General features: G+C 49.2%; 1 protein-coding gene and 1 non-coding gene across 4 annotated transcripts in view; one reads left to right on the forward strand and one right to left on the reverse strand.

Moving 5' to 3' along the window:
* Positions 1-2,200: 2,200 nt before the first annotated feature.
* The window catches only part of SLC7A8 (solute carrier family 7 member 8), a 50,978-nt gene continuing 35,562 nt past the window's right edge, over positions 2,201-17,616 (reverse strand). For 2 of the 3 annotated variants that reach the window (XM_037503064.2, XM_037503063.2), the window contains 8 exons: positions 17,113-17,238; positions 15,475-15,628; positions 14,752-14,875; positions 13,179-13,282; positions 9,057-9,153; positions 7,366-7,515; positions 4,632-4,809; positions 2,201-4,154 (listed from right to left, as the gene is read on the reverse strand). In XM_037503064.2, coding sequence (XP_037358961.1) covers positions 3,994-4,154; positions 4,632-4,809; positions 7,366-7,515; positions 9,057-9,153; positions 13,179-13,282; positions 14,752-14,875; positions 15,475-15,628; positions 17,113-17,238 — 1,094 coding nt within the window. In that variant the 3' untranslated portion in view covers positions 2,201-3,993. Of the gene's footprint in view, positions 4,155-4,631; positions 4,810-7,365; positions 7,516-9,056; positions 9,154-13,178; positions 13,283-14,751; positions 14,876-15,474; positions 15,629-17,112; positions 17,239-17,616 lie in introns of those variants that run through there. The other variant, XM_037503065.2, reaches the window with a different exon arrangement.
* LOC119239643 (small nucleolar RNA SNORA57) lies at positions 6,003-6,137 on the forward strand. The gene has a single exon (XR_005123921.1). It is a non-coding gene; the product is annotated as a small nucleolar RNA SNORA57 (small nucleolar RNA).

The raw sequence follows: 17,616 nt of genomic DNA on the forward strand, positions 1-17,616 counted from the left end.
GCTCGGTGACCTTGGGCAAGTTCTTTAATCTTCCTAGTAAAATGTCAGTACGAATAGTAATGCCTGCCCTGTGGGCTTGTTTAATCAAACTTTGAATAAGATTATGTAGGGCAAGATACTGGTCTCAGCAAATAGTCACCTCCTCCTCAGTTCCTGACTGGTCATCCTGGTTTATCGGTGTCCTGTAAGCAGACGCACTATCTGCAGCCTCATCTGACACCTCCATTTGAGGAGCGTTTTTGAGCATGGAGGTACTGGGCACTACACATGCTCTGGGGGATCAGGCTCTGCCTATGGAGACCCCTGCCAGGCCCCCCAGTCAGCCATGCCGAGACAGGCCCACGTGTATGCTGTGTGCCTCCTCCCCCCCAGACTCTGGTCCTTGAAGGTAGGGAGAGAGCCATCCTTTCCATCTCTTCAGCTATGGTGACCAAATTGCCTGAATTGAAATTCAGTGCTGGTGGACTGACACATGTGGATATTCTTATGGAGATGACAAAACAAGTTATTTGCACTAGGTGCTGACTTGGAATTCAGGAATATAAATTTGCTGTTCCCACAGTGTATAGCAAAATCCTTGGACCCAGTGGTTAGGAAACAGTTTGCTATGTGGCTATATTAATACGTAAGTGCCTAAGCAGTCATCTCCAAAAGGTTCCCAAATTGCCTAAGGTCTGAGTATCTGAAATTCCTAGCATTAAAGTGACTGGGTTAAAACAAGGTAAAGGTCTAGGTTAAAAATAAATGCATGTGGCTCGGGAGGAGACCCACATTTGAACATGTGACGGGGTGAAAAGATCAGCAAGTGTCACCTTACCCAGCGAGAGGGGTGCCCCCCAGGATTAGTGTCTCCAAGAAGGGAGAGGTGTTGGGGAGTCAGTGCTGCATGTACCAGAATAGGCAACAAGGTGGAGACCCCAGGCAGCCCAGGGAAAGAAAAGTATGTGTGCTGGGCAAATAGGGGTCCCCCTGGGTGGATATGAGGCTTGGAGAATGGCCTCTTGCATAAGACCTGCCTCTGCCCGTTTTGCCCTCACAGCCTTGGGCTGGGAGATAGAAGAGCTCTTTGAGATTAGGTTCAACCTTTCTCCCCCCCTTCTCTGAAAATGCTTACTAGGTTAAGTGACTTGCCCAAGGACACACTGCTGTTTAGTGTCTGTGCCCTGTGAAAGGCGAGTCTCCAGTCTCGGGCTAGAATGCCAGCCACTGAGCAGGGGGTGCTGAGGCCAGGCCAAGACTGCGAGTGGAGGCATCTTGCCTGCCTGTGTCCTCAGAGTGTCCCAGATGGTGAAGGGTGATGTCTTAACCCCTTCTCCTCCCCCACTCCATGTCTGTCAGCAGTGCTGGCTCCAGAATGATGCCGTCCCAGGACAGGCAGCTGGGAGGGCTGCCCAGAGAGGAGGTTGCTCCAAGCAAGGTCTGGTCTAATCCACTCAACTTCCTCCAGCAATTAACGCAAAGCACCAGGAGGTATTTGTCCCTATCTTAACTGCTTCCTCCTTTGTCTTAGTCCAACAATCCTAGTCTTTCCTCCTCTGGGAAATCCTCCTCTTGGAAAGCTCTCGACAGCTGAGTGGACCCACCTTGCCTGCACCCACTCCCATCAGGACCCTTGGACACCACTGGTTGCTCTCCTAAGTCCCCTCTGCCTCTGTCCACAGGCTCAGGCTGCCCCTTCCTCTTCGGCTGTCCAGGCTTGAGAGGACTTTGCTGACTGCGCTTTGAGGGACCGCCCTGCCTTGGCTTCCCTCCCTCAGCTGGGTCCTGTCGCCCCCATTCCCTGCTTGGACAGGGCTGTTTCTTCCACCCAGCTAGTCTGTAGGCTCTCAGCTTCGTGCCCAGAGCAGGCACGTAACACTCATGACTTCACAGAAGAAATGAGAATGTTTTTGGTTTAGAATGGTGGCTGCTTGAATGTGGCATTTGAACGAGGTGGTGGAGAGCAGGCCTTTGGGAATGGCATCTTGGAAGGGACCTGGCAAGCAGATACTCCCGAGTAAGATAGGAAATGCCTGGATACTCTGTCTCAGATGGTCATTTAATTATCAATAACGCAGACTTCATTTCCATTTAAAATTTTATTACATCAAAAGGAAAAAAAAGCCTCCACAAAACAAAAAACCTTCTAAAGCCTAAATTAACTGAAAGACAGAAGAGTATTATTCTGGTGTAATAACCCCCCCACCCCCCCTCCCCAAATAACAACAACCAACCTTACATTACAAAATCCAAAAGAAATAGAAATGCCAGCTTCAAAAATATTTATCCAAAAAGTAAGGCATCCACTTTACAAAAAACAATAATAGGAGGGTAGAGGAATGAGATGAGGGTATAGGAGGATGGTCCCCTGACCCCCCAGGGGCCAGCCCTAGTTCTCCTGACCAGTCCTGGCATCTCAGCAAGTTGAGGTCAGGCAGGCAGGTGGAAGCTGGGAGGTCTGTCTGGGACAGGAGTGGTTCCCCAGGTATTCCAGTATTAAGCAGAAAAGATGGAGAGTGGGGGTGCCCAGGGAATCTTGCTGTAGGATAAAAGGATCCTAGTCCTTAGCACAGCAGGGGTGGCGCGGAAGCCTTCCCTTGGAGCACAGGCAAAGTGGCCTCAGCCTGCAGGATGCTGGGAGTCTGCAAGCCACAGAGACCTGCCTTTCCCAGGGCCTTCCAGGAGGTGCCAGGCTGCCACTGCCCTCTCATCCTGCCTTGGAGGCTGCCCAGACAGGACAGCGGTGGGACTGTCAGTGGGGGTTATCTGAGTTGGGGAGGGGGCTGGAACTGTTTTTCTGAAGACACCTTCTCCGGAACAGTCTCCAAGTTTATGGGATGGGCACCTCTAGGGAAGTGGAACAGCACCCTCCTTAACTCCCTCCCTTCCTCCCAGAGTGCATTTCATACCAGGTCTGTTCCTGGGTTTAGAAATAAGAGAGTATTTTTAGGTCTGATTCTTGGATGGGAGGTGACTTAAGGCTGATTTGGCTTGGATTTCAGGCCTGATGGGCTCGGGGAGACTTCACACCCAGTCTGGTTCTGGAGGAGGAAAAGGACATGATGGGGCAGCCCGAATAGCTCACTGGGGGTGTGGCTGGGGGTGTGTCAGGGTGTAGCTGCAGGGGTAACTGGGTGACTGACTGAGTCTTCCCCTGGGCATAGAGAGGGAGGAGAAGCAGAACGACTTTGTCATTAGGAGAGAGACGTTGTCTACTACTATGCTGAAAATAAAAAGCCTTTCTGGTATTAAGAAGCTTTGGCACAGAGTTGAGGGCAGGATGCAGGGGCAAGGGCAGGGGCAGGGCTGGGTTCTGCAATCCGAGCCTTTCCCAACTGTTCCACAGGCCTGGCTCTGCTTGGGGGGCGGGGGCAGTTCTCCTGCTCATTGGTCCTTAGCTCAGTGGGGAGGTGGTGTCCTGACAGGAACCTGACTGTGGCCAGGGAGCTCAGGAGGCCTGGGGAAGTACCGAGGAGTACAGGGCAGAGAGAAGTATCCCCTCTGGTTTCTTGGGTCCCTAGTGAAGGGAGGGAGGGAGGGAAGAAGGGAGGGAGATTTGAATCTCTCCAGCTGACCTTCAATGGTGACAAATTTGCTTGAGTCTGTCCCTCCCTAACTGACTACAGTTGCTACCACCTCTCTCTGAGCTGAGGCCTCCCTGGGCTCAGGAGTGGGGAGGGAAGGCAGTAGGGTACTCAAGTTCTAGAGGAGGAAATATAATGTGTGGGCCCAGGACAGAGGGCAGATCCTGGAGTCACCCTTGGTAGCTCCACTCTCCTCTAACAGAATGTGGACAGGCCTGGAGGGGGGCTTTGGACACAGGTCCTGGGGGTGAGAGGCTGGTTCTTTGGGTATAGTGTCAGTCTTGGTTTAGTGTCTCACCGTCCATACCCAGGTCCTGCCCCTGCTTGACAGAGGAGTGTGTGTGTGTATGTTGGGGGGACCTGGGCAGGGAAGGCAGAAAGGGTGTTGAGGGAGGGAGGAGCCTGCTGAGAGGGATGGGGTTCCTCAAGATTAGGGCTGCTCCTCTGAAGTCTTGTCCTTGGAGTCAGTGGGTTGGTAGATGGGCTGTTGCTGCTCCTCCATGTCCTTGTTTATCTCCTCTGTCCCCGAGCCCCCATCCATCGCAGGGTACACAACAACACACATCTTCTGGCTCACCAGGGTCATCCACTCTGAGGGAAGAGGTCACAATCAATGATAAGCGTTCCACCTTCCTGGCTCTCCACCTCAGGTTTTGCCTCAGCAGAGCCACCAGCACCTATGAGACTATTTTCCAGGGGACTGGCCACCTCATCTGCTTCCCGCAGCTACCCCTTCTCATAAAGACCCTAGTCCGCCAGCTTCCCCACACCCACTGACCACCTGGGGTCTCTACCTGGCCCTAGACAGCTCTGGCAGGATAGCTATCACCTTGCCTTCTCTTGCAGGTCTAAGGTCGACGTGCAAACACCAGCTATTCTATTCTCAGAGGCCTCTGGAAAGGTGTCTCCCTTTCCTGTGTGCTGCACCTCTCCTGCCACCCGGTCCCCCACCCCCACACTCCTTTTCCAGAGCTCTGTGCATCAGCCTAGGTATTCCCTGCCAGGCCACCGGCCACTTTACACCAGACCAGGAGGCCCTGTAGCCACCCAGAGCCTGCAACGACTCACCAATGAAGTTATGGAAACACTGTGGTTTGTGTTGCCAGTAAACACCCAGGAAGTAGACGGGCACTCCTGTCAGCATGATGGCCAGGCCGATGCCGCACACCACGGGCTCCGACCAGAGGCTGAAGACCAGCAGGAAGGCCCAGAACAATAAGTAGATGATGGGGAACAGGAGGTTGATCTGTGGAACAGAGTCACCATTATCTGTGAGAGCCCCACGGCCCACAGGGTCAGAGCATCCTCCCTCTTCACCCACAGGCAAGCAACTTTGCAGGCAAAGGCTGGACTTCCCTCAGCCTTGTGGCTTCTCCACCAGGAGTCCTGACCGGGCAACTGCTGCTTCAACAAGTATTGGTGAACTTGGTCAGGAAGAGGAGGGAGGGCTCAGTCCCCCTTGTCTACCTCGTCCCCAGGCCCCTCCCCTGAGCAGGATCAAACAAGGTCTCCTCCTTGTCCAGTGCTGGAGACAGCAGGAGACTCCCCCAATCCCTCAGGGTAGGTGAGCCTGCTGGCATATGGGTGCACTTGCTGAGGTCTTGTGGTGAAGGAGAAGCAGAGAAATGAGTGAGGAAGAAGGAGGGCTCCCCACCTTGAGTCAGCGGGCTCCCCACCTTGCCTACTTTTAGGCGAGCCTCATCGGGGCGCAGTGTGGTGAGTGCCCCTCCCTCTCACCCTGGTCAGCCCCAATTTGCTTTTAGCAATTTGAGGAGATAAACCTGCCAAGACCTGAGGAGTCAGGAGACCTAGCTTGTAGCAGCCTGGGGCCCTGGCTACTTCAGGCAGCAGCTTCACTCTCTGGGCTTCATCCCTTCTGTCGACACTGGTGGGAGTCCCAGCAGAGCTTTCCAAGTCTCCGGATTCAGCCTCCCTTCTGCTCCTGTCCGCTCCTCCCAGGGAGCTTGCTTGTGCTGGGGAGACAGGGCGATTCCATCTCCTTTTCCCTCCAGCAGTCTTTCTAAGAGTGGTAGAGCAGTGGCAGTGGAAAACAGATTTGGAGAGCCCTGGATTTCTCAGCTGGAAGAATCTTCTAGTTTTTTTGTTTCCAGAATCAGAATTGTTCAAAAATTAGGTGGTCAGAAAAGTCATGGCATATTTTTTTTGCCTTTCAAGCAAAAGTACATCATGACTTTTCCGACAACTCAATAGTTTAAGGCTGTGCTCGATTCTCCTGATTTACAGGAGAACCCAGAGAGTTCTAGCAAGCATATTTTGTCCTAAGCAGTTCATCTATTGCTATCACAAAGTCATTTCTTGTAGCAATCAATAGGCTCAACAGACACCCTACTATGTGTCAGGCCACAATAGTTTAAAAAAGGAGGGTTGTGGAATGCCGAAGTGAACTGGGATGCTTCAAGGAAGAAGAAGTGCTTGAGGCCCGTATTTTGGCTGGTATTGGTGTGTCATCCTGGTCCCCCTAATGTACGGAGGCAGAGGGAAGGGCTCCTGCCCCCTCTGCCACATGTCTTTGGTGCCCAGCTACTGAGTCTATCCTCAAGTGCAAAGACAGGGTACTCCAAGGAGGAATCCGAGCACAACTGAGGTCGGCATGCTTCTCCCTGGATGTTAAGGCATGCTTCTCCCTGGATGTTAAGGCATCTCCTTCAATTTCAGGCCTTTGGAACTTCTCCAGAGCCAGAGCTGTCATATTTCCCTCCCCACCCACCTTCCCATTGCCACTAATAAAGGCCTTTGGTAGCATTAAAAAAAAAAAAAAAAAAAGGACTTTAGATAGGCAGCTGGGAGGAGGAAACTCATTCTGGAAACTCATTGCATGGATGGAGACACAGCAGAAGGAAACCCAGCCCCTGGGAGGGAGAGCGAGGAGACTGCCCAGACTAGAGGGCCCAGGACAATGTTAGGGAGAGAAGGGAATTATGAAAGATCAGCTGGCATTTAAGACCTAGAGTTGTAGGGAACAAAAGAAGGATGTGACAAAAACACCACTGACTCTAACTTATTCTTTGATGCAGCTTGCTCTGGCCCTGACCCCGGTGGAGAATGGAAATGGCTGCCCCATTCACATACAACCCTTGTGGCTTAAGGTTTGCTACCATCATAGAGATGGTGACCTGTGCTCAGCACTGAGAACATGGTGATTTAAAAATCTAAGCTGCATTATGGAAAACAATATGGAAATTCCTCAAAAAATTAAGAATAGAAACACCCTGTGATCCAGCTATTCCACTTCTGGGGATCTGTCCAAAAAAATAAAACACTAAGGTGAAGAGATATAAGCGCCCACGCCCACTCCCCAATGTTCACTGCAGCATTACTCACAAGAGCCAAGATATATCCCTGGGTAAAGGAGAGGATAAAGATATGGTATATATACACAATGGAACACTAGTCATATATAAAGAAGATGAAATGTCACCATTTGACATTTGACAACATAGATGGACCAAGAAGGCATTAAGTGAAGTGAAGTAAGACAGAAGGAGAAAGATAAATAAGCAAATGAATAAACAGAACAAAACAAAAACAAACCCTTAGATTACAGTACAAAAAGTAGAAGGGATGGGTAAATTGGGTAAAGGGCATTGGTTCCATGGTGGATGGGAACTAGACTTTTGGGGGCCATTGCACATAATGTATAGATGTCAACTTAAAATGCTGGACACTTGAAACCTACATAATGTTCTAAACCAATGTTACTTCAATAAAAAAAAAAAAAAATTTCAGCAGCAGTCAGAACCAGTAGAAGACAGGGAGGGGACCCTAGAAGGAGGTCTCGCACCTTGATGGGGCGGGGGATGTCCGGTTTCTTCCAGCGAAGAACTATCTGTCCAGCAACTGTGACCCCATAAAAGAGGTAGTTGATGAAGCCCACATAGTTGATGAGAGTATACATGTCACTGGTGACCAGCATCAGCAGGGTCGAGAGGCACTGGGAGGAATGTGAAAAGCTCATCAGTGATCAGAAAGGTATTTGGAAACTTGGGTGTTGATTAAAGGTCAGGGGACTGCTCCTCTGCCTGAGGCAGGTGATGCCAGTTCATCAGGGAGTCTCACAATGAAGATTTTCACACTCCGATACTAATTCAGGCCATTGCTAATGCCTGCACTGCCAGGAATTCTTTTTATTGCAGGGGTGATAATCAAAATATTTAACCACTGGTATGGCAAGGGCACTATCCAATCAGAACATACTGGCCATAAACAACCAGACTGGCACAGCAGTGCCCCTGGCTCCCTATCTGCCCTGTTTTCATTTATATTTCTCCCTTGGTTATTACTCAAGCTAATTTCATTTTTTTTAATCTCTTAGGGAAGACTGTTAACTGCAGATTAAGGCTTTTTTCGTGACCTCATCCTCTTCTCCTGGCTTAGTCATCTAATTTATTTTTTTTCCTTCCTTTCTTTTTTTAAATATCATAAAGCGATATAGCACTTACCAGATGCCATGGCTTGTTCTTAGCATTCTACAAATATTAACTTATTTACTCTTCTCAGTGGCTCTCTCAGAACCATGTTCTTTCCTCTGCTGAATTGTTAAAATGAACAGAAGGCTTAACACAGGCTGTCCTGTGAGGTCTGATGAAGGTAATGGAGGATCGTTTAGGGGATGAATAAGCCAGATTCTAGCTGTACTTGCCTGGGGTCACAGCACTGCACTATGGCCTCGGACTGAAAAAAGCCTTTGGCCCAGTGGGAACATAGGGGCTTCTCCAGTTTCCTTTCACAACTAACTGATCAAGATGACCTTCTTCTTGTGTCTGAACATTCTGACATTGCTCCTAGTGCTGTGCAGTGAATGCCCTTGACTCCTCCTGGCCTAACTGCTTCTCCAGTGGACCAAGTCATTTTCAAAATTTTATTCAGGATCCAGATGGGAAAAAAATAACTCAAAAGACTCAATGGGGGAAATATCTCTGTGTGTTCTCTTTGATTCTTCATGGTTATTTTACTCCCACCCCAAGTTTCCTTTTCTCTATCAGTCTTCCTTCCCTTGTGATTCTTCTTTTTTAACATATACTTAACACTGAATTTGTTTCAGTGATGTTTCCCAAGAGACTGGCAAATCTCCTGGGGCAAGAAGAGCGATGGGGAGGGTGAATGTGTTGTGACCGACCAGAGCACAGGCCCAAAGCTGCAGCCTGTCTCTGGGTAACAGGTGCGGGAGAGGACCAGGAAAAGAGGTTTCTTTGTGAATTGTGAGATCTTGAGGGAGTCACTTCATTCTGATCCAAAAACATAGGAAAATGGAAAGGGGCCAGCCTGGGAACCTTTAGGTTTTTGGGTGCAGGGTCTTTCCTTGCTGTCTTTCTCAATATTAATAACGCCTGTGGATGCCAGATTATCTAAGACCCAGGAAACCTAGGAGCAGACTTGAAGGATGACAGGGGTGTGTGTGGGAGTGTGAACTCTCAGCTCTGAGCAAGCACAAACAAGGAGTATGTGTCTGGGGCTGACAGGAGGGGCCCTTACTGTGAAGAGCAAGGCTGGGATTGGGGTGCAACGCTTCACGTGGATCATGGCCAACACGCTGGGAAGGTGGCCCTCCCTGGCTCCAGCAAAGAACAGCCTGGCAGAGAGAAAAGCAGGTCAGCTTGGCTTGCTCATGAAGTATCCAAAGAAGCCCCCTCTCCAACTAGGCTCCCTCATCCATACCACCTTCTACCCACCTGGGAGCATCCCCCTTCCAACCAGGTACCCACCTTCTCATGCACACCTTCCAGCCCACTAATCACAGGACCCACGTTCACAAATGCAGGTGCAGGCAAGTCAGAGGCAACCAGTGGATAAATGGATGGATCTTGGGTGTGTGGAGACCTGGGTGTGGTCTGGGGACCCTGGGTGACTGGTGATTGTCACTCTGTGGTTCCTGACAATGTCTGAGGCTTTAATCCCTGTGAAAATCTGCCTCCCTTCCACCTTAGTTTCTGATACATAGGGACTGGCCTGTGTGTGGAAAGCTTTTCCTAGCCAGGAAAGTGGAGAATGGGTGGTGGGCCAGGAAGGGACACATGGGAACCTGGGGATTTGTGGAAATGTTCTCTCTCCTGTTCTGAGGATGGTTACATGGGCTGTCTGCAATGGGCTGTTGTTAAAACAACCTGAACATTTACAATTTTTTGGTATATAAATTATACCTAAAAATATATATCCTTAAATTACTTATTCTATTTCCAAAAAGCTATCCTAAAGAAATGGAGTTAGGGCCTCCCCTGGTGGCACAGGTGGTTGAGCGCAGTGCTGTGAAGCTGTCTGCAGCCTCTGCAGCGCTGGTTCGATCCCGGCTGGCCTCGGACTGGCGTCCCACATGACGCGGCAGACCTCTCCTGTCTCACCTGCTGCTCCCTTCAGCAGTGTATTTTGTCAGTCTGCCTGTTCTGTTCCCCACTCTGTCTCTGGTGAATCCTCTCACCCTCCTGCATATCTGGCCTGTACCCTGGTTCTTGTATAAATAAATAAATAAATCTTAAAAAAAAAGAAAGAAAGAAATGGAGAGTTAGGGCCTCCCTGGTGGCGCAAGGGGTTAAGTAAGACACAATCTGTGGAGCTGTCCACAGCCTCTGCAGCACGATTTCAAACCCCGGCCAGCCAGGGAGCAACCCACATGGTACAGCAGACCTCTCCTGACTCTCCCGCTGCTCCCTTCAGCAGTGTACTTCGGTCAGTCTGCCTGTTCTGTTCCCCACTCTGTCTCTGTTGAATCCTCTCACCCCCCCTGCATCTCTGGCCTGTACACCAGCTCTTGTATGCATAAATAAATAAATCTTTTAAATAAATAAATAAATAAATGAATGAAAAAAAGAAAACTGAAAATTGTATGATGCCATAGAATATGATCTAATTAATTTAAAAAACTTTATGTGCATGTAAAAGCAGCTATTAAAATACTGATTAATTCTGGGTACTAGGATTATGAGTAACTTTAATTTTCTTCCTTAAACTTTATAGGAAAAAATATAAAATTCCAAAACACCAGGGCATTTATAATCAAAATAAAAATTATTTTTTTACTATACAAAATTAAACTTTAAACTTTGAGATGATTGTTGGTTCATATTCACCTGTAAGAAACAGTACATAAATAAGAGAATAAAAAATATAAAAAGAGGGCCTCCCCTGGTGGCGCAGGCGGTTGAACGCAGCTCTGTGAAGCTGTCAGCAGCCTCTGCAGCGCCAGTTAGATCCCGACCAGCTGGCGAAGGTCCCAGCATGGTGCAGCAGACCTCTCCTGTCTCGCCTGCTGCTCCCCTCATTAGTGTATTTCATCAGTCTGTCTGTCTTGTTCCCCACTCTGTCTCTGGTGAATCTTACCCTCCCGCAAATCAGGCCTGTACCCCGGTTCTTGTATAAATAAACAAATCTTTTAAAAAAAAAGAAAAAAAACATGAAAAACAAAAAGAAAAACAAAAAACAAAAAAGTGAGAAAATAACACAAAATAGAGAGAAGAAAAAAAAGTAAAAAACAACACAAAGAGCTCCTATGTATCCTTTACCTAATTCTCCCACTGGTAACAATGTGAAATCATGGTCAGGACATTAATGTTTAAAAGTTATTTTTAGAAAGAGAAATTTCAACAGAATAAGCAGCCCTTTCCTCCTTCCCTCTTGTGAGAAAAAAAGTGAATAGTAGAAGCATTAGGAGTCATGTACATATTAATGTGAATTACTGGACTTTTTCTTTTTTTCTAGGACTTTGTAGGGAAAGGGACACCTCTGTAGGGAAAGGGATGGGAGGAAAAGGATGCTGTTGCAGTGGGGGCAGAAAAGCACAGCATCAGCGCACTTTTCTGGGTGTTTGGAAGAGAAGTGTCCCTGACTTTGTAATGTGTGCATGGGGAAAGTGGGTCTAGGAGTAGCAGCTCTCTCCACAGAGTGTGTGTGGATAGTGGTCCCCAGCACCCACATGCATCACCACCAGTTGCCATCATCAGCTACCTAGGCCAGTGTCATTGGTTTCATGCAGCCACATGACATTGTCCCCCTCAGTGCAGTCTCATGCCCTCAAGTGAGTCCCAGGTGTGCTGTGGGCCTCGTCATGCACATAGCCAGGGCCTCCCATTCAATCCTCCCCACATGCAGCCAGGACCAAGTGCAATTGTCCAGGTAGTGTCAAGTTCACAAGAGACCACCCTTGCCCGGCTAGCCAACAACAGAGGAGACTACGACATTAAGCATGACACACACCCACACACACTCCTACTCCTCGGGAAGATCATCCTCTTCATATTCCAAAACACAAAAGAATGAGAGCGAGAAGGAGGGAAGGGGAAGGCAGGAAGGAAAGAACTGGAAGATGAGCTGAGGAGGCCTGGTGGGTGAGCGGCACCTCTGAACAAGAGGCGAGCGCGCCCTGCCGCGTCTCCTGCATGCACACACGGCTAGACCACATGCACGCAGACCGCTGCTTGGCCTGCCCGAGGGACAAACCCCACTCTAAAGCGACTGTAGCCAGTCACTCTCCTCCAATAGATCCCAGAGAGCCTCATGGGTCACTGCTCTTCCACCGCTCGCCCTCGTCTGGGGCCTCCATGGGGCCACTGCTCCTGTGTAACATGCACACGACGTTGCTGTGGGTGAGCATCATAGGGGTCTCGGGTACAGGGGACACCCACACTTCCTCTTTTCTGCCCTGGGTCCTCAAAATTTGCTACTCCTTTGTCATGTCATGGACACTCCTCCCAGATGTGATGGATGACACTGAAAACAGCTGCAGAGAGGGGCTCACTGCTTTTGCTGTATCTTTTCTTGTAGGACTGTGCCCTGGGGGCAGGGGGCTTTCCAAGAACCCTGGAGGGACCTGTTAAACCACATCCATGGAAATCATCCAGCATCTGCTGGCCTCACAGCAAGGGATTTCAAGAAAAGGCCAGATTCCTGAATGTGTGGAACCAGGAGCTGGAGACTCCTGGGCCCATTCACACTTCTGGCTTTCCTAAAATTCCCCTAATGCTTTCCTTCTGCTCTTCCCCACCCCTTTTACTTCACATCCTATACTGAGTCTCCCAGGAGGCCCTGTGACAGCCTCCCAGAGCCACCTGTTTTTTGATCAGGGAGAAGCTACACCCTGAGGGGGCTCAGAGATGGTCCCATCGTACCTGCAGCCAGGTCCCAAAACTTTCATGAGGGACCAGTTCAGAGGCCCCAGCATGGGTCCCCCTAGTTCTTTTCACAGGGAGTTTCTTTTGAACTGGCACAACCTATTTCCAGGCTAGAAGAAAAGGGGCTTGGGTACTGCAGCTGAGACCCTGTGCCGCTGCCAACCACAGCCCCCTGACCTGGAGTTGCACCAGGTAGCCTGGGGGCTCCTCAGCCTCTGCCTCTGCTCCTGTTGAAAGGAGGTGGGATGAGGCATCTCACCATCACATATGAAGCCATACACATCCTAGGTAGCCACGAGAGCAGGACACGCCCCTCTGAGTCCACAGTGACACACGCACGTACTCACGTAAGCAATCACCCTTTCAATGTCACTGCCCAGGTGGCCACACAGACCCCAGCGGACAGAGACAAGAGCCCTCCCCCAACATACAGTATACACAGAGCAATGCACCGCAGAGTGGCCCCTGGTCCAGGAAGAGCCCAGACAGCACTCACCGGGAGGAGGTGAAAAGAGAACCATTGACTCCTCCAAATGTAGACAGGGCCACAGAAATGGGCATGATCCAGGCCATGACACCTAGGAGCTTCTCTCCAAAAGTCTGGGAGAGAAAACAAAGGATGAGCAGAAACCCCTTACCTGCACATCACTGCTTGGAATGCTCCCTCCCAAGCCCACCCTGGCTGAGTCTCTCTGTCTAAGGTCCTTGAGGGAAGGGATGGTCTTTGTGCCCCTTTCCTGCTGCACCACCACTTCCCACTGTGATGACTACACAGCCAAATTCATTAAGTGTTTTGGACTAGTTAGCTAAGTCAGTGTGGTAACAGCAGCAGCAGCAGCAGCAGCAGCAGCAGCAGCAGCAGCAATCATCATCATCACCATAATCATCATTGACGAATATTTGCTATCCCTGTTTTACAGATGAGGAAACTGAGGCATGAAGCAATTCAGTAGCTTGCCTAAGATCACAGGCCCAGGAAGTAGAGGGCCAGGATAGCAAACCAGGTGTGAGTTGGGGCCTCCCTACATTATATGCTTTCCTCACATGGTGAGGGACACAGGCTAGTGAGTCAGGCAAGTTGGAATTCAGCCCTCCATTTAGGAGATACGAGAGCTGAAGCAAGCTTCTTAATTTTTGAGCCTCAGTGTTCCCATTTGTAAAATAGAGATGAATCCAATCCATAGGATGAAAACTCCTAAATTCACAAAAATATATGCCATGGGGAAAAATGATAAGAAGCCACAATTAGGCTGAGAAAGAAAAGGAGGTGAAGTTAGACTCCTCTTCATGTATCAAAGGAATAGAAAATGTTGGGCACCAACCTTTTCGATAGTCTCTGAGCCAAGGACAGGCTGGGTTTCGGGCACACGGTGGGGGGTTTGTTTAGAACAGCCGTCCTACTGGGGAAGGCCAAGGTGACAGGCCTCTGGGGGCCTCTCTTTCTCTCTCTCTCTCTTTTTTTTTTTTTACAGTTTTCAGACATAAGACACGTTATGATGCTATTTGGCAGGTGAAGTTGTGACCCAGGTGAGGCCAAGGTGGGGCACTGAGGTGGAGGGAGCATGGTTCTGGTTCTAGATCTTTCTTGGACATCAAGGACCCCAATGCCTTGGACCTATACTATCTTTCCCCCCAGAGTATAAACCACTTCTACTTTCTATTTACTGTCACACACTTCTTCCTGATGGGTGGAATCACCACACCAATGCTAGGGGAGGAAATGAAGGCAAAGAGAGATGGTATATCTCATGAAAGACTTTTCAAGGGGGAGCCTGTGTCCTTTATACTCACATTTAAAGTTCCCTAGATCAGCAGTTGGTTCAGTTTTCCCAGATAGTAAATATTGTTGGCTTTTTGGTCATGCGACTCTGTGGTAAGCGCTCAGCTCCAACTGCTGTAGCTGTTCTAGGTAGAACCGGGTCAGCACTTTGCCCCCGGGCACAGGAAGAGGTGGTTTCTGCCCCCATGGACTTGGGATGACTTCAAGGGACCAGGGAAAAGTGAGTGAGGCTAAGGGGCAAGTCTAAGTTAACATTCCTCGTTGGAGGGCTAGGAGTTTGATCTCTTACCACAGCGACTGCGTTTGATGCCAGCAGCTCCTGGGGGGACATTGCAGTGACATAAGCGACATTGGCAAAGACATACACAAATGTGACCAGTGGGATGGAGATGAAGATGGCTCTGGGAAGATTCCTGCAGAGGAGAGGGGGTGAGAGGGGGAAGGTCTGGCACCTGGGAAACCTGCCTGGTCATGGGTTCCAAAAGTATCTCTCTTTTTTTGCACTCTTTTTTTTTTGCACTAAACAGACCTTGTAGGCTTCTGTGATATTCTCTCTCCCTGGGAGGTGGATTTTGTCCCAATTTAAAGGAAATGAAACAGCCTCAGCTGGAAATATGCTCACACCTATTCATCTCTTTTTGACTAGAATCTCATTCACAATGCACTGCTTCCCTCCCTCCCCAAGATACAAGCCCTGTGTGTCCCCAGCAGGTGGGTAAGTCTCCTGGGAACCTCACATGTTTTATTCTCTAAGGCAATGGTGCCACCTCACCACTGCTCAGCTTTTAACCTGCTCTGGGATAGTCCTTGGATCATTTTTCTGCTCAGGGCAGAGTGGATAACAAATGGTGTAAGTTCCTGGCAAGTGAACTATTTCTTCAGGATAGAACAGGTCAAGGTCAGAACAGGAATTAGGGGAAAAGTGGGCAGTGGACACCTGGTTCCCTCATTCCAATAGCAGGTGCCAGGACCTTTCAAGGGAGAGGGGAAGAGCTGGGGTATTTTAACTCACTTGTAGGGATCAACAAGTTCCTCAGTCACATAATTAAGAAAGTTCCAGCCTCCATAGGCAAAGGAGCCCTGAAGGAAAGCCAGTGCAATGAGGCCGATGTCAGGTTCTTGGAAATTCTCAAATGCATTCTTTGGCTCCAGCCAGAAGTATTGTCCTGTGGACACAGGGGCAGGAGGCAGTTCAGGGAGAGAGGTCAGGCCTAGCAGACCCTGCCTGCCTGGTCCTGTCTCAGCCCCTCCCCCTGGAAATGATCCAGCTCTGTCTTGACTCCAGTGAACCCCATATAATGGGAGAGTGGAACCCAAAGGAGCAGGGAAATACAGATCCAGGACCCCCTAGAACCTGGTAACCATGAGTTCATATGGGGGCACAGGTTCAAAGCAAAATTTGAATGTTCCTTTTGTAAAAGGCAGCGTTACTTGGATGGAAAGGCCAGGAGAGGTCATTGGGCTGGGCAGGGTAAATTTGAGCTTGCATGCTGGGATTTGGAGATGCAGGATTAGGGCCATGATACCTAAGTTTGTACATTTTCATGAAAGAAGCACCAAGAACAGCAAACAAACTGTCATAAAGCTATATTGTTCAAGCTTGATCTGCTTTCTTTGTCAATATCCTTTTGTCTCTTTCTAAGGGTTGTGTTCCATCTCCCTTTTCACAGTATAAATTCCCTAAGGTTGGGGTCCTTCAGAGACCTTTCGGTTGCTTTCCCAGCCCTTCGCCGAGGGTCCTGCACACAGTGGGTTCTCAAGGAAGGCTGCTGATGAGGTTGTAATAAGACACAAAGTAACTGCCTATAGTTGATTCATTCATGCAGCATTTAGGCAGGAAATAAAGAGATTAGTGTGATCAAGAGACAGCTCAAGAGCCATGTCAGGAGGCACTCACTATCTTTGCAAAGATAGCAGGGATTCCCTTACGGTGAAATTCCTGAAGACAACATAACCGGCTAAAGAACTTCATCCAACTGATTAAAATAATCAGGAACATTATATAGCAGAGCCTTAATTATGTTTCCTGGAGTAAAAACCCAGGCACCCGGCACTGCCTTTAGGGCTTGTGGGCGGTGGGAGGGCTGACTCCCTCTTTGTCATCTGACTTTCTCAGGGAGCAGAGACACTGGGCAGAGCCTAGTGGTGCCACGGGTCCCATGGAAACCAAATGCAGGCTCAGGCTTGGAAAGGACCAAATCCAGTGGGGAATGTTGGCAGGGGTCCTAGGAATGCAGAGCTCTCCTAGAGATTATGAGAATTTTGAAATGTGAAATCTCCAATTCCATCTCCAATTTTAAGATAAGGACAAGATACAATATAAGATGCAGGGAGTGTCTCTGGGGTTGGGACAAGAGGATAACAGAAGTCAAGAGATTTGGAATATTCTCCTAGCTGAGCTGGCGCTATGAGGTCAGCCTGGGAGGAGTGAACTCTGCAAATCAGGGGGGTGGGGATAAGACATGCCCTCTTTCCAACCACCTCATGGAAAATGATTTATCTTCCTCGTCAAGCAAATGAAGAAGAAATGTCATCCAAGGTCAGAAGTAGGAAATCTTAGGGTGTGTACACAGTCCAAGGCAGTTCAAGGGGTGTGTACATGCAAGAGCCTGAGAGTTGGGTGGGGCCCCACTATTCCAATGCCACTCACCTTTGCAAATCTGTACAACCCCCATGATGATGATGAGAGCGAGGGCCAGGAGCTTCCCAGCGGTGAATATGTCTTGAACCCGGGTGGCCCACCGCACACTGGAGCAGTTGACCCATGTGAGGAGCACTGAAATGAAAGACCCCCAAACGTACTCTCAGGGGCCAGAATGAGGCTGCAGGACACCTCTCCACATAAGCAGAAGTATTCTTGCTCCTGAGGATGGGGCTGAAATGGACAAGCCAGAGACCCTGCTAGCTCAGCCCAGTGTTGAGAAAGTTTGGCTAGGTTAATGGGTTATAAATGGGGATTATGTGCTACAAATTAGAGTTTGCCCTGATCAGGGCTGGAAGCCAGAAGTAGGCATTGAAGTGTGGGCACTAGCTTGGGGGCGGGGGGCTCAGCAGCTGGTCTTGGCATGAGTTGGACTTTGTTTTCAAGTGCTGTAAGATCAAGGGGAAACCTGAGCAATTGGGTCATTTGGATGTCATCTTGATGAGTCTGATT

This window comes from Talpa occidentalis, unplaced genomic scaffold (assembly GCF_014898055.3).
Source record: "Talpa occidentalis isolate TD23 unplaced genomic scaffold, MPIMG_talOcc4v2.1 talOcc4.11, whole genome shotgun sequence".
NCBI classification, from domain to species: Eukaryota; Metazoa; Chordata; class Mammalia; order Eulipotyphla; family Talpidae; genus Talpa; species Talpa occidentalis.